The sequence below is a fragment of the Chionomys nivalis genome, chromosome 16, assembly GCF_950005125.1.
Source record: "Chionomys nivalis chromosome 16, mChiNiv1.1, whole genome shotgun sequence".
Classification (NCBI taxonomy): Eukaryota; Metazoa; Chordata; class Mammalia; order Rodentia; family Cricetidae; genus Chionomys; species Chionomys nivalis.
In genome coordinates this window covers 42,522,304-42,549,777 of record NC_080101.1, presented here as the reverse complement: position 1 = coordinate 42,549,777, position 27,474 = coordinate 42,522,304, and the positions used below count along the sequence as shown (strand labels likewise).

The 27,474-nt window shown below is 40.0% G+C and overlaps 1 protein-coding gene across 1 annotated transcript in view; it reads left to right on the top strand.

Moving 5' to 3' along the window:
* Fbxl4 (F-box and leucine rich repeat protein 4) overlaps positions 1-13,985 on the top strand; it is a 72,636-nt gene extending 58,651 nt beyond the window's left edge. Inside the window, exons 7-9 of the mRNA XM_057791197.1 lie at positions 444-515; positions 7,824-8,136; positions 13,474-13,985. Of these exons, the coding sequence (XP_057647180.1) occupies positions 444-515; positions 7,824-8,136; positions 13,474-13,637 (549 nt within the window). The 3' untranslated portion in view covers positions 13,638-13,985. The remainder of the gene's footprint in view (positions 1-443; positions 516-7,823; positions 8,137-13,473) is intronic.
* Positions 13,986-27,474: the final 13,489 nt, after the last annotated feature.

Sequence of the window (27,474 nt, the reverse complement as noted above, 5' to 3'; positions counted from 1 at the left end):
AGCTGCAGCCGCTCTTCAGGAGTGTCACCAGCCCCCTGTGGGGCTCTTCCTCTCCCTCCTTCCCTCCCTCCCTCCCCTCTCTGTCACTCTCTTGCTTTTGCTCTATTGCTTTCTCCCTCTAGCTCTAGCTCTCTCTCACTCCTCAGGTGCTTACCTGAGAAATAAACTGATAGGCCGTGGGGAACATAGATGTCTTTACAGTATGTAAAGCCATACTAAGTGATGACTTACACAGGGGCTGCTAATGATTACCTCGAAACCCAGCCAGTCAATGGTGCGAGCACCTGGGGACTCATTAAATGGCATCTGTGGACTCTGTAACCTAGTTTTCATCTGTATTTCAGGAAAGGCAGTGACAGCCTTTAATGTCTAATTGACCTCTTCTCTTTGTTTCACGCTCATTCACTTTCTGCCTTTGCCTCTGATGTGGTCCCTGATGGCAGCAAACAGCACTTCTGAGCATCTTGAACTTCTGTGCAGAGCTCCAGCACCTCAGCCTGGGCAGCTGTGTGATGGTAAGTGCTTGGATACTCTTCATACCTAATGCCTTGTTATCTTTTTGCTACAGGGGTGAGCTTTACCTGGCCCACCCACCACATACATACCCGCATACTTTGTGTCCTACATTCAGACACTTCCCCTCCTCACATTGGAGGCTATGACTTTGAATCACTCCCTTGGGTGGAGGGAGTGTTGTCTCAGACTCTTTACCTGTGTGGATCCTTTACAAAAGTGTTGGACATGTATCACACCCAGATGTTGGTGGCTTAGTGAGATTTCACAAAACTCAATTTAAATCCTGCGATTAACTCTTAGAAGTTTGATAGACGATAGGTGTGTTGTTTCTGTGAGTGTCTTTACTTCTTTACAAGGCACAGTAAAAAAGCTGATGCCCTATATTAGGACTCAGTTGTGTTTTGGTTGTTTTTTTTAAAAATTTACTAGTCTAAAATTCAGATGCCTGATTCTTAGATTAGAAAACTTCTGAAGGCCTTCAACTTATAAACTGTAGCTTTATTTGTAAATGTAAATTTGTTGATCTAAACTAGGTAGTTAAATGGCTTATAAATTATTCTGAGACTTAAAGGACAGTTGAACTCTTGGGATCCGTGTGTACACACCTACACAGGCAGAAAAGGAGGTGAGTCTTCCTGTGGACCAGCGTATTATTATGTCTTCTGCTGCCTATAATCAAAGCAGATGTGGATCCCAGACCTGTCCAGCACTGCATCCACTTCGTTTCCAGCCCTCCGTAAGCTGACAGTCAGGGAAATCTGGAATCCTAGGCTTGGATACTAATTGGACTTCTTTGTCATTTAGCAATTGCTTCAAAGATGTCCACAACATTTGACAATGGAGTCTAGACAAGCCTTTTTATAATGGGGTATGTGAGTGTTCTCACATCTAGACTCAGTGCCTAGGTCTTATTAAAGTGCACATATGGACCAAAACAGTCCCAGTTCCCAGAGACAGTCTTGAGAACCCAGTAAATTCTTCTTCTTCAAGTCAGATTCTTACTTTTGTGAGCCATTTCACAGACTTCTTTGGATCTCTTCTGTTGCTATTCTAAAGGAACCCAGTGACTCCTGATGACAGTTCTGTGACAACAGGTCAGCTGCTTTGTCTTTACATATTGCTAGGCTGCCCCACTAAGATCGGGAAGGACCCTATTTCATTTCACTGAGTATTCTATTCTGTTTGTTATTTCTACCCCTTTCTTAAAATGGAGAATTATTCTCTGGGAAAGCAGGCCTCTGGCCACAGCTTGAGTCAGAATTTTTGTGATGGAGTATATGTATATACATAAATATTTATAGTTAAAATACTGTATTTTAATTCAGTGTTCCCGAGAATTGATCTGTGGAAAATTAGGCCTGAAGAATATTCAATTATAAAAGTTTACACGTGGTTAGAGCAGAGTAGGGATTCCTGATGAACTTTAGGGAATGACTCTGGTGTCTCTTCCCTTTGGGGTGCTAACGTAGCATTGTTCCCTACAAAGTTTGCCTTTGCTTAACCCCTGCCTTCCAGCCTTCCTCAGTACGGAACTCACTTTCCCACACTACATAGATTAGAGCGTAGCACACGGTAGCAGTGGCTGCCAGTAAACGAGCTGTTTTCACAGTGAAGTGTGTGGTTGCTGTGAGACGCTGCTGCACTGCCCATCCTCCTGACAGCCTAGGCCCTCTTTTGGTTGTTAGCACTCTTTGGAAACTCTGAGTTGTCCTGCAATTTGTGAGGAGAACAAAACTATTATTTTGAGTAGATAATTAGTTCTTTAAAGTTTTGAGGGTTTGTTTTGTTTTTAGTTTTATTTATTGTACATATTTTTTTACATTAGTTTAAATCCCATGGAGCACAGTATCACATGAATTCATGTCCAGTGACTTTGTCAGGAAGGTTGTTCGCAGAATTTGACAGGAACTGTACTCCTGTTTCCAGAATACTATGGTTTTGCTTGGTTTGCCACCAGGTTTTCTGCTATATTGTTCTAATGTGTGTAAGCACACCTCTTTCCCAAGGAGAGCCCAGCTCTATTTCAGGCATAAACAGCATCAGCTCTAGGAATTGCTATCTGCCCCTTTCTCTTTGGAAATGAGCTTATAGCCAGCACTACATAGAAACCACATTCCCAGCATACCCCCAGAAGCTCCAGGACTCCATTCATATCCAGCCAGCTTTACATCTTAGAATCTCTTGTAATTGAAAACAATGCCATGTAGGTAATAAAGCCTCATAGCAATCTGAAGCTTGCTTTAATAGTTTATTTCAATCTTTAATCTTTAAAAATCTTTTGGCAAATTTGCAAGCATACTGATTAAAATTGGTTAAAACCTTCCAATGACTGCTTCTACAAGACTGTTTATTTCTCTTCCCTGTAAGTGGAGTATAGGAAGTAAACAAGCCTGGCTAGTTTGCCAGTTTGATTCCTCATTCCTCGCAGATCTAGACTTCACTCTTGAAGACTGCATTGCACATTTGACCTCAGTGTTAGGAATAGGGCTCTGCCCATCCCATTCTCATGCCAAACTGTAAACTCATGCCAGACAAAGGCACAGTACTCTCCCTTAAGGACTTTTTCTAGAAGTATCGTGCCTTTTCAGACTACTTCATACTATCCAGAACTCAATCACATGGCACACTTTGTAACAGGGGAAGCTAAGAGATACAGTCTATGTTCTGAGTAGTCATGAGCAGGCAGAATTTAGAATAAAAGTAAAAACTTCAGTGAATGGACTTCTGTCTACTTTCTACCCAGTGGGTACCAGAAGAGGAACCGTGTGTAAAAAGAGAACGTACGTAATGCCCTGAGAACTCTGCATTCATCGGTAGGTTCTGCTGCTGTACTGTCCAGTCTGTTAGCTCATAGCTGGTTGGAAATACACTAGTTTCAATTTTTGTATGATACAAGTGTAAGATACCTGCCCAATTTCGAAGGCTTAGTATCAAAAATTGTGAACAATTGCAATAGCTTCATGTTGAAGTGTTAGTGTTAGTTATGGCTAAAGAAAATGTATTGTTGAAATTAATTTTGTTTCTTTCTGCTATGGAAAGGATGATTAAAAATAGCCTATGTGCTCTTTGCATTATTTGGTGTTTCTTGGAATAATCTAAAGTTGCCTGGAACCAGCTTACATTTCCTTAGGTTTCCTGTTGTTTGCCCCTAGACAAGTTAGCTGTCTTCTTTCTGATAGTTCCTTGGAGACATCTGTCATATCTTTTTAAAATTAGATAATAAAAGCCAGGCACAGTTATCCATGCCTATAATCCCAGCACTTGAGAGACTGAGACAGGATGATTGGGAGTTCAAGACCAGCTTAGTGTAGACAGTGAGACCCTCTGTCTCAATAAATAACTAAATAAAAAAAATAGGTGTGCCACACTTAATGAGGTAACCCAGACCCAGAACGACAAATATAGTAGGTACTTACTAATAAGTGGCTTCTAGACATAAGGCAAAACAAACAAACAAACAAACAAACAAAAAACAGCCTAGAGTCCACAACCCCAGAGAACGTAGACAACAAAGAGGACCCTAAGAGAGACATGCATGGATCTGCATAGGAAGGAGAAAAAGACAAGATCCCTTGAGTAAATTGGGAGTGTGGAGGCCATGAGAGGGGGGAAAGGGAGAAGGGAGGAAGGGAAGGGAGCAGAGAAAAATGTATAGCTCAATAAGAACAAAAAAGAAAATAGTTGTGTCTAAACACTTTTCAATTATTTTTGTAATTTGGAAAAAGTTGTAATTATTAAGAATGGATCTTTTGCCATCTCCTTAATCAAAATTTCAGGGAGCCATATGTTTCTCACTACCCCGATGTAGATATTTTTCAGTAAGTTTAAAATAAAAATATATTGCACACTAGTTAAAAAAAATAGGTTGCTTTCAATTTAGCAAAACTAGGCAGTTAGATTGTTATTTTTTTCTGCTTTGAGTTTTGTTTTCCTTGTTTGTTTAATGATGCTGTGAAAAGTTTACACCCAGAACTGTTGTAGGATTTCCCCTTTGTGTCTGCTGGTAGAGACTCATTCTGCATGTGAGTGAGTGCCCCAAGGCAGAATCAGCACCATCATATCATGGATGTCAGAAAGGTCGATTCTTCTTTAAAGATACTAATTGGATGTCTGTTGCTGTTTTTGCTGTTTTACTCTTAGGCTCTTTTGGGGGCTTACCACCCAGCTTCCACGGAGACTTACTCCTTATGAATGCCTGGCCTTAGCTTGACTTGTTCCTAACCAGCTTTTCTTAAATTATTCCATCTACCTTTTGCCTCAGAGTTTTTATCTTGCTCTATTCCCTTATATCTTTCTTTACTTCTTACTCCATGGCCTGTTGTGTAGCTGGGTCTCTGGCCCCTGGTGTCCTCTCTCCTTCTCCTTTTCATGCTCCTCGATCCTCTCTTCCCAGATGTCTCCTCTTATTTATTCTCATTGCGTGCCAGCCATATTTATCCTTTCTCCTGCCTAGCTATTGGCCATTCTGCTCTATTAGACCATCTAAGTTTTTAGAAAAGCATAGTATCACAGCTTCACAGAGTTAACAAATGCAGCATAAAAGAATGCAACACATCTTTACATCATTGAAAAATGTTCAACAGCAAAAACAAAAGTAATGCATCTTCAACTAATATTCTGCAACAGATATACTAATTATGCAGGTGAACTCACTTGTACAGGTGGTGATGTTCCCCCGACCTGTTTTTTGTGGACTTTTAAGTCCCCCAGATGCACTTGCTTAGTTAGACCAGAACCTTAGAGGACACCTGTTGTGTCAGTCTTTAGTCCCTACTCAGAAACATAGCCCCAGATCTGTCCGCTGTCCTCTTCATCAAGGACCCTAAGGTGTCACATTGAACTTTCTCAGTCCACTCAGGTATTTTTCTCTTCCATTCTCACCTACCATGGGCCATCTCCATCCTCCAAAAGCCAGAAAGGGATTTGCTTGAGTGTCAGCCATATACCTTTCCTTAGCTTGAAATATTCCTTTTCTTCTCAGTGTATAAAATAAAAATTCAGCTCCTTCATAGCTAAATCTCCAGGCCCTGCTTAACACTGCTCTCTCCATAGCCTGTCTCTTTCACTGTTCTCATTCAGTCCCATTGCTGCTCCTTGGATGGCCTACTCATCCCTGGAGAACCGTTCCCACCCTCAACTGATACTCTGAGGTTCCTCCTTCACTCTGCTTTATTGCGTCACACTTGTCATCACTGAATTGTTTCCCCTCATTTATTTGTCTCCGTGTCTTTCTAAAACTGTAAGCAAAATGTTTCAGGGATGGGGGCAGTTATTCTTATTCATAGCATCTGGGGTGGTCTATCATAGTGACTGTATATATATTTGTTTAAAATGAATACATAAATGACCCGAAAGAAAAAGTCATTATAAAATACTATTTTGTTTCCTTCTGACTTCTGGTGGTAACTTTGATACCTGATTATAATGAAGTCACATGACCTCCTTGAAAGAACCTCTTTAAAGAAACATTAAAGCATAGAAACCACAAGGGTAGGAATGTTTAATCCTTGGTTACTAGATGCCTATCCTTTATCGTGAGTAAGTACTGGGGACCTCTAGTGATCAACATACTATAGTCTAAAGCCCTTTTCTGTTGCACATTCAATCTATAAATCCTTACTGAGCCCCAAACTGCCATCCTACTTATTATGCTCAGCATTTCCACAGAGTTTAGAAACTACCCAAGTATACACGTTTGTCAGGGAGAGATGAAGTACCCATCTGCGTACACTAACCATATGTAAAGTACAAGAAACTAGGCCCTGTCAACAGATAGCTGTGACAGTGTTAAAATGGTAGACAGAAAAAAATACGACTTGTTCATGAGATTGTTCATGATAGACTGAGGACTGCTGTGGAATTTAATTCATTAATATTCTCTCTAGTTCTGTTAAATGGGTTTTTAAGTGATTTTTGTCTATATGAGTATGCACATGTCTGTGAAGAAGTTATGCACATACATGTATACACTGACAGTCATTACTTTTCGGTTTTTTCCATTCTTTTTTTTTATATTTTATTTAAATAACATTTTTTTCATTTATTTTACATACCAACCAGTTTTCCCACCCTCCTCTCCTCTTGTCCCCTCCCCTTTCCCATTGTGCCCCCCCCATCCACTCTTCCTTGGTCTCTCATAGGCTTGCACAAACGGTGGCACATCAAATTGGGGCAGAAGTGAGCTTCTACCCTTAGTCAAGGTAATTCAGCGTGGGGTACACGTTATCAAAACTCAGCTAAGCTCCAGGGAGAGGTTCTGCTCTCACTCTTAGAAGCCTTACTAAGAGACCAAGCTACATGATTGTCACACACCTGTAAAAGGCCTAGGTTGGTCCCATGCAGGGCTCCCCAACTATTGATCCAGCATCCATGAGCTCCCATGAGCTCAGGTTAGCTGCCTCTGTGGGTTCCTCCCCCATCATAACCCCCCTGACTCATATAGTCCCTCCTCCCTTTCTTCCATAAGACTCTTGTAGCTCAACCTAGTGCTTGTCTGTGGATCTCTGCCTCTGCTTCCATCAGTTACTGGATAGAGTATCTCTAGTGACAGTTAGGGAAGTCACCAGTCTGCTCACCATAGATCCCTAATTAAGGCACTTTGTCCACTATTAGTAGGAGTCTTAATTGTGGTCATCCTTGTGGGTTCTTGGAGTTATTCCTGGAACCAGGTTTCTCCCTAACCCCAAAATGCCCAACCCCAATCAGGATGTCTCTTTTATTACCAGAAGTCATTATTAACCGGAGGTTAATGTGGCCATCTTACTTTATTTTTGAGGCACAGTCTCTCACTAAACCTAGAGTTCACCTGCTTGGCTAAATTACCTGGCCATCAAGCCCCAGTATCCTCCTGTTTCTTCTTTCTCCAGTGTTGTGATTACAAGTGTATACTCCACACCTAGATTTTACATGGTGCTAGGGATCACATGCCAGGCACTTTATCAGATGAACCAGCTGCCCAGCTCATTACTCATGCTTTTTGAAGCTTTGGGAGATGTGGGATGAGTAAACAAATGTGTATTAGCAAGGACATAGGTGTGTTTACTTGAAAGCAACAATAAGAGATGATTAAGAATGTCCCAAGGAGCTGGACAGTGGTGGCTCATGCCTTTAATCATAGCACTTGGGAGGCAGAGGCAGGCAAATCTCTGAGTTCAAGGCTAGTATGGTCTACAGAATGAGTTTCTTGACAGTCAGTGCTACACAAAGAAACCCTGTCTCAAAAAACAGGGGAAAAAAGAGAAGAATGTTTTAAGCTGTTTATATTCCTGCATGTGACATCTAAAGAATTGGAATTGTTTGGTTTCCAGATTGAAGATTATGATGTGATAGCCAGCATGATAGGAGCCAAGTGTAAAAACCTCCGGACCCTGGATCTGTGGAGATGCAAGAATTTTACAGAGAACGGGATAGCAGAATTGGCTTCTGGGTGTGTGCTTCTCGAGGAACTGGACCTTGGCTGGTGTCCCACCCTTCAGAGCAGCACTGGGTGCTTCGCCAGACTGGCACGTCAGCTCCCAAACTTGCAGAAACTCTTTCTCACAGCTAACAGGTCTGTGTGTGACTCAGACATAGAAGAACTGGCGTCTAACTGTACCAGGTTACAGCAACTGGACATACTAGGTAAGGGTGCAGTATATAAATGTTTTTAAGTTTGTATACAAAATGATGGGTTTTGTTATGGAATTATCATATCCATTCACCAATTTACTTTATTCTTACTCATTCCCCTCTCCCCAAAACCCTTCATTACACCATAGCTCCCTTCCTGGCTCTTACCTTTTCCCAGATTGTAGCTGCTTTTACCTTTATGTCAAATGTGTTCCACCACTCTTATTTTCCCTGCTCTCCTCTCTTAAACTCCCTACTACTCCTTTCACAGTCTCCTTTCTGCTGTCATAAGAATTTCTAATTAAATGTACACAAGAATGCTTGAATGTAAATCTAGTGTACACATGAGAGAGAACCTGTGGTATGTAGCTTTTATTTCATATAACATAATTATCTTTAAAGACTTCCATTTCATGCAGGTGTCATGATTTCATTTTTCTTCATAACTGAATAAAATTACATGTATTTACCAGAATTTCTTCATCCCTTTGTGCATTGATGGACATCTAGGCTGGTTGCAGTCACTACTGTGAATGGTGCAGCGATAAACATAGATATGAAGGTATCACTCTGGTGTGTTGACTTGAGTCTGTCAGATGTGTACATAGGAATAGTGTAGTTGGGTCGTGTGTTGCTTCTGTTTTTAGCTTTTTGAGGGACCTCAGCACTGACTTTCATAGTGGCTGTACCAGTTTACAGTCTCACCCACAGACTTTCTTTCCCCACACCCTCATCAACATTTACTGTCATGTGTTGACATGTTTGCTTGATGGTAACCATTCCTCAGGAGCTGGGATGGGGTGGACACACTCTCAAAGAAGTTCCCGTCTGCATTTCCTTGATGGTTAAAGATGTTTAACACTTTTTCAGGAATGTAGTTGAGGCTGTCTGCAGTTCATTAGTACACTGACTGATTAGGTGGCTTCCTCTTTTGGTGTTCTTTGCGGATTTCTTCATATAGGTTCCAATCTCCTTTCCAGCATGCAGTTGGCAAGGTTTTTTTTTTCACCACTCTGTAAGTTGTCTCTTTAGTGATTATTTCATTTGTTGTGCTGAAGTTTTTAAATTTCATGTAATCCTGTCTGTCAGTCTTGGGATAATTTTCTATGATTAGAGTTTTTTCAGAAAGTCCTTGTTTATTGGAATGTTTCCCCTAGCCCTTCCAGAGGCCTTTCATTTAAGGTTTTGATCCAGTCTGAATTGATTTTTATAGAGAATAAGTGATAAGGATCTAGTTTCATTCTTCTACAGGTGGGTAGCTAGATTTCCTCAATGAAGAGTGTTCTTTCTCATGTATGTTTTTGACATCTGTGACAAAGATAATGTGGATTTATTTAATAAATATTCTGCCGCATTGGTCATTGTCCTGTTTGCTTTCTATTACTATGATAAACACTATGACAGAAACAACTTGGGAGGAAAGGGTATTTAATCTTGTAACTTGCAGATCACAGTCTGCTGCTGAGGGATGTCAGGACAAGAGTTCATGCGGGAGCATGGAGGCCTGAACTGGAGCAGAGAATATTGACGCATGCTGCTTACTTGCTCTTTCCTTGTGGCTTTCTTGTAAAACCCAAGACCACCTGCCCAGAAGTGGCACTGCCCACAGGGAGCTTGGGCCCTTCTCCCAAAGACTTTCTAACAAGTCAGTCAGAAGGAGGCAATCCTCAGTTGACATTTCTGCCATCCAGATATGTCTAGGTTTGTGTCAAGTTGACACAAACCAACACAGTCTGTGTATCTGTTCTTGTACTAGGACCATGCCAGCTTGTCACTGCCACTCTATAGTAGACAGTTTGAGGTTACCAAACATTGCTCTTTTCCTTACTTAGGATTGCCTGAGCTGTTTTTCAAGGTTCTGGTATGTTGTGCTTTAAGTTCTGTTTGGTTATAGGAATTTGAGAAAAAAATTTCTGGAGTTCTTCAGTGACTCTATTCATCACTCAAAAGTATATTTTTCATAGATTCTCTTGCTGTTGATTCCAGTTATTTCACTGTGATGAGGTGGGAAGTTATTTCAAGCCATGGGTATTTGTTAACACTTGCTCTGCGAGCTGGAACGAGACTACCTCTAATGATTCCACGGACTGATGAGAGGACTACTTCATTGCTTCTGGTTGGAGGTCTGAAGACATTTGCTAAATCTAATTGATCTGCCAGATAGCTTAACTCTGAAATTTCTTTCTTGATTTTTAGTTTGGCCTAATTAAAGATAAGAGGGGGATATTGAAGTCACCTAGTGTTACTATAATGGGTACCTGCCATATTTTCTTATGTCCATTAGTGCTTATTTTATGAAATCATAAGTTCTAACATTTGGTACAAATATTTTTGCATATATATTGTTATTGATGTATGTTCAAAGTTATTAATATGCAGCGGGCTATATCTATTCTGGCTAGTTTTCATTTGAAGTCTACTTTGTTAGATATCAGAATGGTTATACCAGCTTGATTTTGGCTTTTGTTTGCTTGATAGACTGACTTTTTCCTTTGCCTCTCAGTCGATGGATGTCTTTCCCAGTGTGGGGTGTTTCTTGACCACAGCAGACAGTTGGAGCTAGTGTTTTAGTTTAGTCAGCCAGCCAGTCTATGTCTCTTCATTGGTGAGGTGAGACTAGTTACCTTTAAGTAACTTTATTAGTGAGAGGTGCTTACTAAGTCCTATCATTTGATTGGTTGTCTCCTGGTTGATTGGGTAATTATCTGTTCTTTTTTTCTTCTCTATTAGTATTGGGGGATTTTTATTGTTGTTGGACATGATGAATTTCTTCCATAAATATGTTATAAAGTCTGCCTCTTTGACCTAACACCTAATTGTTGACCTTTTGCAAGGAAGCTAAATCAACTTGTAATAAACAGTTGTCCTGATAAGACTACTTGGTAGAAAGTAAGATGGATGGATACATTGGCCTAGGGAGAGAGACAGAGACAGGGAGAATATAACGGTGAGTCGAGCAACATAACCCAAAGCTTTACATGCTCTAAATAGCGAGTCAGAGCGTAAGATTTACATGAGTTGTATTCTCCAATTTTATTAAGGACAGAAAATGAATCAGTTTGTAAAATGAATTCAAGTTGAAAAGGTTTTAATGTTAAACTCTTGTTTTAAAAAAAAGTCTGCAATCTCTGCCTGTGGCAATTCTAGTTTTTGAATTGTTCTATCACAAGATAGATCTGTCGATAATTCTTCAGAATCCTGGAATTCTATGTGTCTTCACTGAATCCATCGGCAAGCAACCCATGCCAGAGGTGCCAGTGGCGCTACCATTATTGCCCACATATCATCACAGAATACATGAACTGTCTTTGGCACTATGTCAGTACTCATAATAACGGGTGTCAATTTTTATAGAGTACTTGCATATCCTTTCCTCTTTACCTAATATTCATCAAAGGAAAACCCTGAAGATTTTCAGTGTCTGGGTTTGGTTTGGGCTAAAGTTTCTCCATGTCCACATTTATGATACATTAGTAGATGATGCTTGTATTGTTGCATATGACTGATTCTAAGTAATTTTAAGCAGGGAATCATATATAATTAACACACGTTGAACAAAATGCTTCATTTGTGTTATATTTTACCTGATCTAAGGGAGTTGGATTGTTATCTTCCATAGCTGAAGCCCAGCTTTTACTGTGAGACAGAACAAAGCCTCAGACTGGGATGTTGGTTCTGTCATCAGGACCCTGTGCTTCAGTTCAGGAGTCTCATGCCCACCAACCTTCCTGGTTCTGTCTCTGTCTGTCTGTCTGTCTGTTTGTCTGTCTGTCTCTCTCTCTCAAAAGCCAAAGAACAAAACAAAACAAAATTAAAACAAATAACCAAACCACTAATAAGTTTAAAAAACAAACAAACAAAAAATGAAACCAAACATCCATGGAGTCTGTTTTGTGTCGGCCATCAGCTCCTTGGCTTGGTGCCTGCTCTGGACTGTGGTTGATATACCCAGTGGATGCTGCATTAGAGAAAACTGATTTCCTTTGCCAATAGTTATCAGTTGTACTTAACTTCTTGGTTAAAGTGGAGCCTGTGTCCTCTTCTCGCTCTTGGTGCTGGATCCCATCTGGCTTGGACCTGTGAAGGTCTTGTGTGCTGCCAATTTTTGCCTGTCCTACATGCTCCTCCTACCCCTGTCCCCTGCACTGCCCTAGACCAGTGTTTATTCACAGTGACTTCCGTACATGCTTCCCTCCTGGCGAAGCGTGTTCTCTTCTCATAAAAGCTCTTCCTGCTTTTCTGTGTACACAACCAAGCATCGCAGTGCCAGTCCAGCTCTCTGTGTCTTAGGGAACTTGTACTTATGGAAAATAGAGGCCGTTCTGAATCCCAGGGGTAATCTGGGCAGGTTTAACTTGGGACCAGGTACGAATAGGTGGCAGGAAGTACCTTATATTTACAGCATGGGAATCCATGAGAGAAAAGTGTATGGAAAGGAGTTACATGGAATGAGGTTCATGTTTTCCTGGTCTGGGTTTGTAGATTAGTATAGAGCCCTTGTTCAGTGTACACAAGGCTCTGGATTTGATCCCCAACACTACAGAAAACAAACAAACAGACAAAATGACAAATCTAGATCCTCATGCCTTTGTCAGTAAATGTGCTCATGTATTATGACAGTGATTGTTTCTCCCAGAAAAGCTGTAATTAAAACAGGATGTGTTTTATAAAGAGCATTTCGTAGACTCTTGTGATATTTGATATTTATTAAGTACCTATTGTGTACTAGGTGCTTTTCATAGTTTATTAAATTTAGCTTCCAGTTGGATATACTATAATCACTGAAAATTTAACACAGGCAGAAGTCACTTGTTGTCCTTCATCTGTCTTCCAGCCGTCCACTAGAGGACAGCGAGTTGTGTTGTGTTTGTTTTATGCCCTGGTCAGTAGCTCCCTAAGGCAGATGCATCACTTTCCCTTCCGAGACCTAAACCAGATGCTCAAGTCCGCTATGGCAGCTGCTGCTCAGCTATAGTCGAAGGGGAATCATCAGCTTTGCTACGTAACGGGCGGCATGTGGGTTGCCCATGAGTTAAGTTAGGTGAGCTGTGAGTAGCCTTTCTGCACTAGGGCAGTGATGTAGGGAAGTGAGGGGCAGCGGGACAGTGCTGACACAGGAATGGTAGAGAGTTGACAAGGTTGAGGTTCTCATTGCCAAATGTCTGAGAATAGTCAGTTTTTCTTTTGTTAAGCAAAATTGTTGAATATAAAGTATTTTGTTTTTAAAATGCTTTGCTTTAAAAGTTTGCTTATTTTATGTAAGCTTTTATTTTGTAAATTTTCTATAAGCTTAAAAGCAGAGGAACTCATTTTTAGCACGTTTTTTTGATGCTTTGTTTTCTTAAACAGGAACAAGAATGGTGAGTCCAGCATCGCTGAGAAAGCTCCTGGAGTCTTGCAAAGATCTTTCCCTCCTTGACGTGTCCTTCTGTTCTCAGATTGACAACAGGGCAGTGTTGGAACTCAATGCCAGCTTTCCAAAAGTATTCATAAAAAAGAGTTTTACCCAGTGACTTCATACCTGTTCTGTCATTAAATCAACATGCTTCGGGGAGGTTTTATTTGAGAGATGACTTTGGTATTTTATATAATATTGAGAATGAAGACATTTGTAAAATTTAAAGGAAAATGTAAAATTAACCATTAAATCAAGTTAAAATATAAAGAATGTTCTTTAGAATATCGCAGGCACTTTTCTTTAGAAATGTGTGACTTGCTGATGTTCTTTCCCATTATGTTGGTCAGTGCTATGCTTTAATCAATAATTGTATGTAAAAGGAATAATATGGAAATACTCTAATTTATTTTAAAGGAAAACATTAAACAATAAAATAATGAAAATATTTATGAAAATAAAGTGATTTTACACATCTCCTCTTTGTCTTTATTAGACCTTCTAACCTGGCAAGTGTTTTGTTTGCCGGATACAAAATTGGGAGAGCCAGTTATGTAGGCGGAGACTGCTCATTCATTTCCCACTCACCCAGACCTGAAATAATCACACAGAAACTGTATTAATTAAAACACTGCTTGGCCTATTAACTTATGCATATTCCTAGCTCTTTATTTTAAATTAGCCCATTTCTATTATCCTTTGTATTGCCATGTGGTTGTGGCATACACAGGGTTCTGTCCAGCATCCAGCGTCTGTCTCCTGCAGAGGCTACATGGTGTCTCTCTGACTCTGCCTACTCTCTCTCTCTATATATATATCTCTTCCAGCCGGGCTATATTCTGTTAAGTCATTGGCTAAAAGCAGCTTCTTTATTAACCAATGGTATTCACAGCATACAGAGGGGAATCCCATATCACAGTTAAAAGTATAGGCACTGAGGATATAGTTCAGAGTCACCTCGCGCCAAAGTACCAAAAAATTAAGTGAAAAAATTCAATTGGGAAGAGTTGCTTTTGTCCAGACTATTGTTTGTAAATATAACTGGGTTTTTGTTGTTGTTTCGTTGTTTGTTTTGAGACCTGTGTAACCCTGGCTAGCCTCAAATCCAACGTCATAAGGCTTCTTATGAGACTGTTTAAAGCTGATATATTGTTCAGCTGGAAAATCAGTGCTTTTCTCGTTTCTGTCTTTATCTTTCTTTGACTGCTGGCTGTATGAAAACAGAGGCATATCCTAGTACAAGGGGTAAACTACTAGCTGAAGTCATTCTCCACCTGCTGAGCAGATGCCCTATGGATCTTCCTTCGAGGCTTAAGGCTGCTCAGGTACATGCATGACAACATATGTGAATTTCACGTGAGGCTGCTCAGTTACACATATGACTACATATATGTGAACTTCACTTTAGGCTGCTTCAATTGCATGTATAACAACAAATGTGTGGACTTCAGTTAAGGCTGCTCAATTACATGTATAACAGCATATATGTGGGCTTCATTTAAGGCTGTTCGGTTACATGTGTGGTAACATATATGTGGGTTTCACCTAAGACTGCTCAGTTACATGTATGACAGTATATATGTGGATTGCATCTGTACTTTTTCTATGATTCAAAACTTAAATAAATTCAGCTGTAGTTCAGGGTCAGAAGGAGAGGGAAAATTTGTTACATAATGAATTGATTGAATTTTCCTCCTTTGGTAGACAAAAAGGCTTCGTGGCAGTCAGGTGTCGGGCCCTATTAACCCTATAGTGTAACTGAAATGCAGAAATGTGATATTCCAACACCCATGTGTCCTCCTGCGTTAATCCTGGAGATCTGTACTGTCTGATTATCTGTTTAATTGTATTTTAATTTAAACTGCTGCCTCCCAGTTTGCACGGTCTACACCTCAGTTACGCATTAGGTGAATGTGGCCAGCTAGTAGCTATCATGTTGGACATGGGGTGTAGACATTCTTATCATTGCAGAAAGCTTTTGGATAGCAATAACTGAAAATTTTTTTCATGGTATAATTCATTTAAAACTTTCACTAGTATCAGGGCACTTTTTCTCTCAAAGGTGTTAAACTAGGAAATTTATACATAAGCAAATGGCTGGCAGTCAGCATATATTTATTTAACAAGTAATGTATGTATTTTGAGTTGTCACATTTTAAAGTGTGAACATCATACATTACTATTACTGTGTTTGTTCTTATTTAGACTATAAAGAGTGTAATATGAAATTTAAAGTAGTAAAAGATTAGCACAGTCTGTCCACTGAAAAGAGGGCTGTGAGAATTACCATTCTGATGAGACTGCAGTGTGCTCTGCCCGCTCTGTTTGATGGAAACAGCATGGTGGGAACAGGCTTGGTTTGCTCCCATCTTCATACCCTGGGACTTTATTTTTGTCTCTGAATGGATATAAAGATTTCTGGTGTTTTATCCAATGAGTAGGAAATGTATAATTGGTTACAAGCTTTGATCTTGATCTAGCAGCTTACCTTCTCTGAACGCTGACTTTGGGCCAAGCACTGTTAGGTTTGCATATACTAACTCACTTCATTCTTACACTAAACGCGGTAAACTTGATGCCATCACTTACCCTCATCTACAAATGAGGAAACTATAGAAGAGGCTTGAGGAGTGACGATGACCAGCTTGTGACAAAGCCAGCATAAAAGTCAGGGCGTTTAACCTGTGGTTTGTAAGTGTTCAGTGTGACTTCTATTCTGGAACAGAGAGGCCAGGAAACGTGTCGTAGGGCTACACAGCAACTCTGAGGCTTTGGTAGCTAAGAGGCAAAACTGAAAACCTTTTTGCAACATGGCTCTTCTAATTGGAAGAATGAAATACATTATGGGAAGATTTCACTTAATTGTGCCCTAACATCAAAATTAACTCCAGCAACTAAGGATAGTAGTTCAGTAACTACTACCACGTGTGTGCTCCTGTATTCAATCTCCAGCACATATACACCATCCACACCCAGAAACACAAACCCCTTAGTGCTGACACTGGTCTATAATAAGCTGGCATGAGAGAGAGAGAGAGAGAGAGAGAGAGAGAGAGAGAGAGAGAGAGAGAGAGAGAGAGAGAGAGAGAGAGAGAGAGAGAGAGAGAGAGAGGTTTTTTCCAGATAGATATTGCCAAATATTTACAGGGGTGAGTAAAAGATGTATTTTATGAAGCATATTCATCACCTGGAAGGAAGGTATTGATGAAATTTTTGGTTAGTTTTTTCCTCTTGATATGTTTATTTTAGCATGTGATAGATTAATCACTTCAGATAGAAGCCCCTCTATCACATGATTGAGTGGATTTGGACACTGGAAGTTGCATTTTCCTTTGTAGCAAGACTCTTGACATGCTGCTCAAACTTATTTGAACTACAGCTTTATGTGAGAATACGGGCCTTGTCTACCTGTGGATAATACATGAAACTATGGGAAAACTAGATGTTTAAGTGTGTTTCATATATAAATATTATTTGCACTACAGTTTTTAGTTGAATTTATTATAAAACATGATCAGGTCTTCATTAAAGGCTAAAATCAAAAGTCATTCAGTATGACATTGATACCACATCAATTCTTATAATATTTGAGGGCATATTAGCCCTGAGTTCCAAACTAACTCAGCCCATTAACTGCTCTGTGGGAGGATAAATCACGATATTCAGTGTTTAAACTTGAGAGAGCAGACAAAGGTCACTTTTGACATCCCTGGTTCAATAGCACAAGATTGAGTGAAATACGTTCCACAAAGTAACTGCAACCAGCACAGGTTGTAAACATCTTCTATTTTCATAAGGTTTATAAGTTTAATCAACACTTTTTACCACACATAATTTTATTACCTCCAGTGACAGCTGGTGCCAGCTTCTAATGCAGGTTGTGTGGAATCCCTCTTTCTTACAGAATATTATTTTTCTTTTTAGATTTGAGACAGTTTCTTTTTTTGAATATTTATTTATTTATTATTATTATTAAAAATTTCCACCTACTCCCCTCCTCCCATTTCCCTCGCCATCCCCCCACTTCCCCTCCCCCTCCCTCTCCAGTCCAAAGAGCAGTCAGGGTTCCCTGCCCTATGTGAAGTCCAAGGTCCTCCCCCTTCCATCCAGGTCTAGGAAGGTGAGCATCCAAACAGACTAGGTTCCCACAAAGTCAGTACATGCAGTAGGATCAAAACCCAGTGCCATTGTCCTTGGCTTCTCAGTCAGCACTCATTGTCCGCCACATTCAGAGAGTCCAGTTTGATCACATGCTCCATCAGTCCCAGTCCAGCTGGCCTTGGTGATCTCCCATTAGATCAGCCCCACCGTCTCAGTGGGTGGGTGCACCCCTCGCGGTCCTGACTTCTTTGCTCATGTTCTCCCTCCTTCTGCTCCTCATTTGGACCTTGGGAGCTCAGTCCGTGCTCCAATGTGGGTCTCTGTCTCTATCTCCATCCATCGCCAGATGAAGATTTTATGGTGATATGCAAGATATTCATCAGTATGGCAATAGGACAGGGCCATTTCAGGCTCCCTCTCGTCAGCTGCCCAAGGAACTAGCTGGGGACATCTCCTTGGACACCTGGCAACCCCTCTAGAGTCAAGCTCTTGCCAACCCTAAAATGGCTCCCTTAATTAAGATATATACTTCCCTGCTCCCATATCTACCCTTCCTCCATCCCAACCCTCCCATTGCCCCAAGCTCTCCCCATCCTCCCCTTCTCACTTTTCTCTCCCCATCTCCCCTTACCCCCACCCCACCCTCACCCCCAAGTTCCTAATTTTTGCCTGGCAATCTGAGACAGAGTTTCTTTGTGTAGCTTTGGAGTCAGTCCTGGAACTTGCTCTGTAGACCAGGCTGGCTTTAAACTCACAGCTTCTTCTGCTTCCCAAGTGCTGGGATTAAAGGCATGTGCCACCAGCACCCAGCACAAAATATTCTTTCTTGTAATGTTCCATACAAAAATTTGGAGACCAGCTCTTCAGTCATTTCATCCCAGGCATTAGTTCCTCAAATACACTATAATCCTTGATTCATCAATATCCAAGGGAAACCATTTCCCTTGTTTTTAATCATTACTTTTGACTATTGATGTTCCTTGGTGTTCTCCGTTCTTAAACTGTTCTTGCCAAAAAATTAATTTGATAGTCTTAAGCAAGTTTACTCTGCACACATTTATTCATCTGATAAAAATCAAACAAAAGTTGGTTACCATTGGTAAAAGATTTTTGTTGCTTTACTAACATTTGACTCCTTTGGGTGAAATTTTCATTTTTTATTATGGTATATTCTACCATGATGAATTAGCTTGTTTTAAATTTTTCTAACCACTAGATTCTGTGGACTAAAAATATTCCAGTGAGTTTTCGTTAATTCTAATGCATAAGATATTCTTTTAGGGTTTTCATTGTGTCAGTGCATGTTAAATAGCAAGCTTTGCCATCGAATTTTAACCAGAGAACCTTTGCTCTTCTGAGCCTTAAACACGTGGTACTTCAAGTTCCTGATTTTCTTGTTTTGAAATTATGGATACTGGTGCTGAAAGAGAAAAAAAAGTGGTCTGATGATCTCTGAGGCATCCACAGTGCTAAAGGTTGCAACTCCGTCATTGCTGTGTATAATGTACCAAACAGCACCACCTAAGTCTCCTTGGCATCTCCTCAATGGTGCAACTTCAACGTGAGACCAGTCTGAACAATATCTAGGTGAGGGATGGAGCCATGTTATAGTCTGAGACCAAAATAGGAACAATACACCTTGTAAGTTAATGGTAGATCAAAACAGGAATAATATCGCTTGCAGGTTAAGGATTCTGTGTTAAGACAGTTAAGAATAAGTTCCTATTTGTCCTGTGCAGGTTAACGTTTCTGTTTGTTGTTAAAGAATAAGTTCGTTTGTCCTGTGTTAAGGCCTTACAAATTTAGGTTTCTATTTGTAATCAAGAACAAGTTCCTGCACGGCTCACAGAATCAACTAACCAGGGCTCATGGGGGCTTGCAGAGACCAGGAAGCCTTTAGGGTTCTGACCTGAAGGGCTGAGTGGCTTGGTGTTCTTGTGGGATTCCTAACTGTAGGAGCAGGGGCTGTCTTTGACTTTTGTCTACTTGGGCGGCCCTTTTCCTCCCACTGGGTTGCCTTGTCCAGCACTGATGTGATGGTAAGCACCTGGTCTTATTGTGGCTTGTTGTGCTGTGTTTGGTTGATGTCCCTGGGAGGCCTACTCTTTTTTGGGGATGGGGTGGGGAGGGGTAGAGATACCGGAAAGAGGGGAGGCTATATATGAGAGAATAAAGGGGGAAAGAAAAAAAGAATAGAAAAATTGTAGCTCCTACTAATATTTATTAAAAAAAAGAATAAGTTCCTGTTTCTTAGATCTTTTGTTCTGAGATATGTAAAACATGTTTTTCAACCTACACTGAATTTGTGACCCATGCATATGATGTATATATCCTTACCTTTGTTCCTTCCTTTTCATTGTATCTTTTGAACAATGTATAGCAGACACCTCTCTCACCCCTGTGTATACTTTATCCCTCCTATGAAAGGGACTTTAAGAGGCAGGGGGCTGCCTTCAGTCCCAACTTAGAGTGAGACTGCCAGCTGTTCAGTCCTGGGTGCACCCCAAAATACAGCTTGCTTTTATTGGGTGATCATGGATTTGGTCTTTCTCCTCACTATTTTCAGTTATAACAGTAGCCAGAAGAACTTGAATTTCTTGCCTTTCATGTGTTGCAAATTTAAAGTTCTTTTAATTTTCAGGTATTGAGCCAATATTGAGCCAGTATTGCAACTCTCTCCCTAGGATATTATTGTATTTTGTTTTTATGTTTTGATTTATTTGAGACAGGGTTTCATTATATAGTCTAGGCTGACTTCACATTAAATGTAATCCTTCTGACTTAGCTTCCTGAGTGCTGAGATGAAAGGTATTAGCCACCATGCCCTGTCATTTGCTACAAGATTCTTTGTCATTTTTTCAACTAAATTCAAGCTGTTCTCAGTCATTATCTTTTTTATTTTATCATTTGGAAATTAAAATTTAAAAATCATAACTTATTGTGTCAGAGAAAACTAATGTATTTACCCTAATAAATAATTATTGTAGCTTCTGGTTATTAAAATTTGAACACAGATGACTAGTCAGCTTTTATGTAACTGATAAAGTTTTGTATTACTATTAGTGTTTGAAGTAGAAAAGTAAAATTGGTTGTGAAAGTAATTTTTATTTTTTCAGGGTTTGCCACAAATAACGTGATGCCTTAAAACTTTCATTTGCTGGTCCTTGATGTACTTCATAGATGTCATAGCTGGGCAGGACTGCTGGCTTCCTCCCTCATTTGGAAATTTGCATGGTGTCTTCTGACACCATGAAAGCCAGTCCTTAGGGAAATGACATTCAGGTCAGTGCCAGCTCAGGTATCTCTTGACTTTAGATAAAGTGCATGATGTCTTCAGTCATAGGGATTTACTTTCCACATCTGGGGGGGGGGGCAACCCAGGGCAATAGCAATAGGCTGTATGTTTGGGGAGTCTCTAGGAAAACCCTGACCAACAACTGAAAAGAGGACTTCTCATGTTTGGTTCTGAAGTCTTTGGTACTTGGTCATAGCATGATAAACCTAAGGGTACAGTAGTGGCACACGTACTTTTAACCAGCAGCTCTCTAATCGAACTTAAGACCCATTTAACAAGAGAGAAACCATGCCTGGTACTGGAAACCTGGTTAACTATTCAGTGCTAATGAGGTCATGGATATTGGAGGAAAATCTACAACTACTACTTTTTTAAGGATAATCCCTAGCAACAATCAAAACATTTGTTCTTATATCTGCACATAGGTGTACTACTTACCCCTCGTCAAAGGAACTTGTCTTTGCAACAGAAAGAGTCCACAACAGAAACCCACAACTGATCAATGTAGAGTTGTGGAGCCCAGTCCCATCTACAAAACAATCCAATTCCTAGATGTTTGATGTTCAGGGAACATCAAAGAAGAGGGGGCAGAAAAATGGTAAGAGCCAGTTCAGAGAGTTTGTTGTAAGATTGTGTCTCCTAGTAATGTTAGAAGCTATACCCATAAAGTCTTACCAATATGATTGTCTAAATATAGGCTGAATAAGAATGACACCAATACACATGCCAAAATAGATGGGGAAAATCCTATTAGGTCACAACCCTACACAAAGAATTACAAACAACCAAGAAATGCTGAGAGCAGGAGAAATCATCTTCTGAAGGGAATAGCATACCAACTAGTTGCCTGATACTCAAAGATAAGCCTTCAGAACATCCATAAAAGTAGCATTATATAGACTGAGTCAGTTGTATTTAGGAATGTATATACATATATACATGTAAAAAATCAATGGATAAGAAGAGTCCATGAATTTGAAAAACAATTAAGGGAGGAGGGGAAAGGAGAAATGTAATTATATAATCTCAAAAAAGGAGAGAGAGAGAGACCAACCACACAGGTTGTCAGGAAGTCCAAGTTAGCTGCCTACCAGCCAAACTCCCTGACTCTCTCACTGTCTCAATGTCTGCCCACCCTATGCCCAGTCTCGTGCCCTCCTGATCTAACCATACCCCAGTCCCCAACTAGAGTGGAGACTCCCTGCTCTACCAGAGACCACACCACCCACCAGAAGTTCAGGCAAGCTGCTGAGTCACCATCTCTCACTTTCTCAGTTTCCTGCCCATGTTATACCCCATCCTGGCACCACCCCAATTGTTATATCCCAACCCCAAACACTACTAGAAAACACACTGGCTGCTAGAAGTCCAACCCCCAACTCAAGTGAAGACCACCTACTCAACCACAGGCCACACTAACCCAGAAGAACATAGAGGAAACAGAAACAAAGGAACAAAACACCCAGCCAACAAAGACAAACATAAAAATCAGCATCTAGACTTATAATCACCCCAAAACCAGAAGCCTAGATGCCAGAATAAGAGCACAATCAGCAATAGCCAGGGCAACGTATGTCCCCACCTATCCTAACATATATCCTACTACAGCAAGCCCTGAAAATTCCAATGCAACAGAAGCACAAGAAAAAGACCTTAAAACCAATTTATGAAAATGGTTGACGTCCTTAAAAAGGAAGTGAATTAGGAAAAAAATTAATAAATCCCTTTAAAGAAAGCCAAGAAAGCTCAAACAGTCAAAGGAAATGAATAAAACTTTTTAAGATCTAAAAATGAAAATTGAAACAAAAAACAAAAAAGAGGGAATTCAACAGGAAATACAGGTGCAACCATTACCAACAGAGTATAAGAGACAGAAGAGAGAATCTCAGGCATTGAAGATATGATAGGACTGATGGAGGAAGGTCATTGGCTAATAAAGAAACTGCCTTGGCCCATTTGATTGGCCAGCTTTTAGGTGGGTGGAGTAAACGGAATAGAATGCTGGGAGGAAGAGGAAGTGAGCTCAGATGCAGGGCAGCTCCTCTCAGAGTCAGAAGCGATGAAGCAAGCCGCCAGGTCAGACATGCTGAATCTTTCCTGGTAAGACTGATGCTACACAGATTATTAGAGATGGGTTGATCGGGATATGAGAATTAGCCAGTAAGGGCTAGAGCTAATGGGCCAAGCAGTGTTTAAAAGAATACAGTTTGTGTGTCGTTATTTTGGGGCATAAGCTAGCCAGGCATCCATGAGCCGGGCTGTGGGAAGAGGCCCACAGCTCCTACTACATAGGACAAATAAATACATTGGTTAAAATTAAATGCTAAATCTAAAACAATTCTGACACAAAATATCCAGAAAATCTGGAACACTAAAAATATCAAACCTAAGAATAATAAGAATAGAAGATTCCCAGTTCAAAGACCCAGAAAATATTTTCAACAAAATCATAGAAGAGAATTTTCCTAGCATAAAGGAGGAGATACCTATAAATGTACAAGAAGTTTGCAGAATACCAAATAGATTGGACCAGAAAAGAAAGTTCCCTCGCCACATAATAATAAAAACACTAAACATTCAGAAGAAAGAATATTAAAAGCTGCAAGAAAAAAGAGCAAGTAACATGCAAAGGCAGACTTATTAGATTACACCCAACTAATTGATGGAGACTCTAAAAGCCAGAAGGGCCTGGATAGATGTCTTGTAGACTCCAAGAGACCACAGATGCCAGCATAAACTACTATATTTAGCAAAACTTTGAATCACCATACAAGGAAAAACAAGATATTTCATGATAAAGTCATATTTAAACATATCTATCCCAAAAGTCAGTCCTACAGAAGGTCCTAGAAGGAAAACTCCACACAAGGCTCTCCAAGGAGATTAATGTAACCCAAGAAATCACAGGAAATAAATAATCTCACACCATCAAAACCAAAAGAAGGGAAGAACATACAAACACACATTCACACTCAGAGAGACACATAGCACCACTAACAACAGCAAGAATGAGGTAACAGTAATCAACAAATATTGGTCATTGATACCTCTTAACATCAATGGACTCAATTCCCCAATAAAAAGACACAGATTAACAGAATGGATGTGAAGATAGGATCCATCCTTCTGCTACATACAAGAAGCACACCTCAACATCAAAGATGGACATTACCTCAGAGTAAATGGCTAGAAAAAGATTTTTCACGTAAAGGAAAATAAAAAGCAAGCTGGTATAGCCATTTCAATATCTAACAAAATAGACTTTAGTCCAAAACTAATGAAAAGAGAGGAAGGACGCTACATACTCATCAAAGGGAAAATTGACCAAGATGATATTTCAGTTCTATGCCCCAAATACAAGGGCACCCTCAATTGTAAAAGAAATATTGATAGTGGGGGACTTCAATATCCTATTCTCAAGACAGGTCATTCAGACAAAAACTAAATAGAGAAATACTAGAGCTAACAGCCATTATAAAACAAATGGCCCTAACAGATAGCTACAGAACATTTTACTAAACACAAAAGAATACATCTTCTTCTCAGCATCTCATAGAACATTCTCCAAAATCGATCATATACTTGGTCACAAAGCCATCTCAACAGATACAAGAAAACTAAAATAACCCCTTGCATCCTATCGGCTCACCACAGGTTAAAGCTGGATTGCAACGACAACAGAAAGCCTACAACCTCATAGAAACTGAGCAACTATTGACTGAATGATTACTGACTCAAGGCAGAATCAAAAAGGAAATTAAAGACTTCCTAGAATTCAACGAAAATGAATGCTGAACGTACCCAAACTTAAGGGACATGATGAAACAGCTCTAAGAGGTAAGTTCGTATCACTAAGTGCCTACATAAAGAAAATGGAGAGATCTCATATTAGCAACTTAGCACATCTGAAAGTTCTAGAACAAAATGAAGCAAACACACCCAAGAGGAGTAAATGGCAGGAAATAATAAAACTGAGGGCTGAAATCAATAAAATAGAAGCAAAGAGAGCATACAAAGAGTCAATGGAACAAAGAGTTGGCCCTTTGAGACAATGAACAAGATAGGCCCTTATCCAAATTAACTTCAAGACAGCACGATAATATCCAAGTTAACAAAATCAGAAATGAAATGAGGAACAAAACAGCAGACACTGAAGAAATTCAAAGAATAATTAGCTCATACTTTAGAAACCTGTACTCCATAAAATTGGAAAACCTAAAAGAAATGGATAATTCTCTCAATAGCTACAAATTCCCCAAGTTAAATCAAAATCAGGCAAACAATTTAACTAGATCTATAACCCTTAAGGACATAGAAGCACCGAATAAAAGTCTCCCAACAACAGTGGGCCCTGCAGCTGTTAGAGCTGCAACATTAGAGCTGACCCTGTTGATTGGTGTGTGCGTAGGGGAAAGTTATTCGGCCTTGTGAACCTGGGTGGGAAATCTAGCCCCACCCCTCACCTACCATATGGGGGCATGGGTGAGGAAGAGAAGACCTCCCCCTCCCTTTCCAGTAGCGGACACTGTCCCTCACCAGCTGCAGAACCTGGGAGAGGAGCTCTGCACCTTTCCTGGACAACACAATAGAGAAGACCTTGTTGGCGGGAGTGTGGGTGAGCCAGCGCTGATGCCATGAGAACAGGAGAGCTGACCCTCCTTGTCCTCTTTAATTCCCCCCACACAGCAATTCCGAGAGTGGGCCTTGTACCTCGCCTGGGCAAAATGGTGCTGCTGGCTCTGGTGGGGTGAATGTGGGTGAGCCAGACCCAAGGGTATGAGAGCAGGAAAACTGGCCCACTCCTTGCTGCCTGCTGCATTGTGTGAGCTAGCTGGGGCAGTACTGGGGAGGTCACCTGGGTGGTGACAGTGAAGGAAAGCTGACCGACCCAGCTATCACCCAGGCGCAGAACCAGGGCTATAAGTTGGCCCACCCAGCATCTACCTCATCTATGAACTGATGGACCAGGCAAAGGGGCCAGATCTGCAGATCCAAAGCTGCAGAATCTCCATGACATAGGATAACAACAGGATACCCAAGAGTTGTCACAGTAAGGGCTCATTATCAATAGTGCAGCAGAAGCCAGAGGCCTCAAACCAGAACAATGACTCATAGCAATGAGCACTTGCAAGTAAAGCTGTATGGACTAGAGGGTACACTGTGTGACTCACTGGGCCACACTGCAGCTTCCACATCAAGAAATTTGTGTGTGTGTGTGTGCGTGTGTGTGTGTGCAGTTGGGTTTTGCTGTTCCTTTAAAATTTTGTTTTGTTTTTTGCGGGGAGGATGTAAGGGTAGAGGGAGGATGTGAGGGATCAGAATGCATAATGTGAAATCCACAAATAATAAGTTTTTTAATGTTTATAGCAAAATGTAAACATAATTCTTTCAGAATACTATTTCAAAATGTTTGCATGGTATGAAAAATAAACATTACACAGACATCTACTTTGTAGCATCATAGCTCACCTTTGTTAGTATAAAATGCATACTTACAAAAATAAATAAGTAAATAAATAAATAAGTAAATAAATAAATAAATAAATAAATATCCCAAACAAAAATAGAGCCCAGGGCCAGATAGTTTTAGTGCACAATTCTACCAGACTTTCAAAGAACTAACTCTAACACTTCTCAAGTTATTTCACACAATAGAAACAGAAGGAATATTGCCAAATTCATTTTATGAGGCCACAATCATCCTGATACTCAAACCATAAAAAGATTCAGCAAAGAAAGAGAAGTACAAACCAATTTTCCTTATGAACATAGATGCAAAAATCCTCAATAAAATACTTGCAAACTGAGTCCAAGCATCAAAAAAAATCATTCACCATGACCAAGTAGGCTTCATTCCAGAGATGCAGGGATGGTTCAACATATGAAAATCAATCAAGGTAACCCACCATATAAACAAGTTGAAAAAAAAAAACCCACACACACACGATCATCTCATTAGATGCTGAAAAAGTCTTTGAAGCCTTGAACATATGGGCACAGGAGACAATTTCCTGAATAGAACATCAGTAGTACAGGGATTAAGATCAACGATTAATAAATGGGACCTCATGAAAATGAAAAACTTATATAAAACAAAGAACACTATCAACAGGACAAAAGGACAACCTACAGAATGGGAAAATATTTTCACCAACTCCACATTAGATAAAGGGCTAATATCCAAAACATATAAAGAGTACAAGAAACTAGATATTAAGAAAGCAATAATCCAATATTTAAAATGGTGTACAGATCAACAAAAAGAATTCTCAATATAGAAAAAAAATGGTTGAGAAACACTTAAATGTTCAACATTCTTAACCATCAGGGAAATGCAAATCAAAATTTTTTGAGATTCCTTCCATCTTACACTTGACAGAATGGCTAAGATCAATAACAAAAGTGGCAATTTCTGCTTGCAAGGATGTAGAGCAAGGGGAATACTCCTCCATTGTTAATAGGAGTGCAAACTAATGCAACCACTATGGAAATAAATATCGTGGTTCCTCAGATAACTAGGAACTCAAAGCATACTTCATCTTACCACAAAGATACTTGA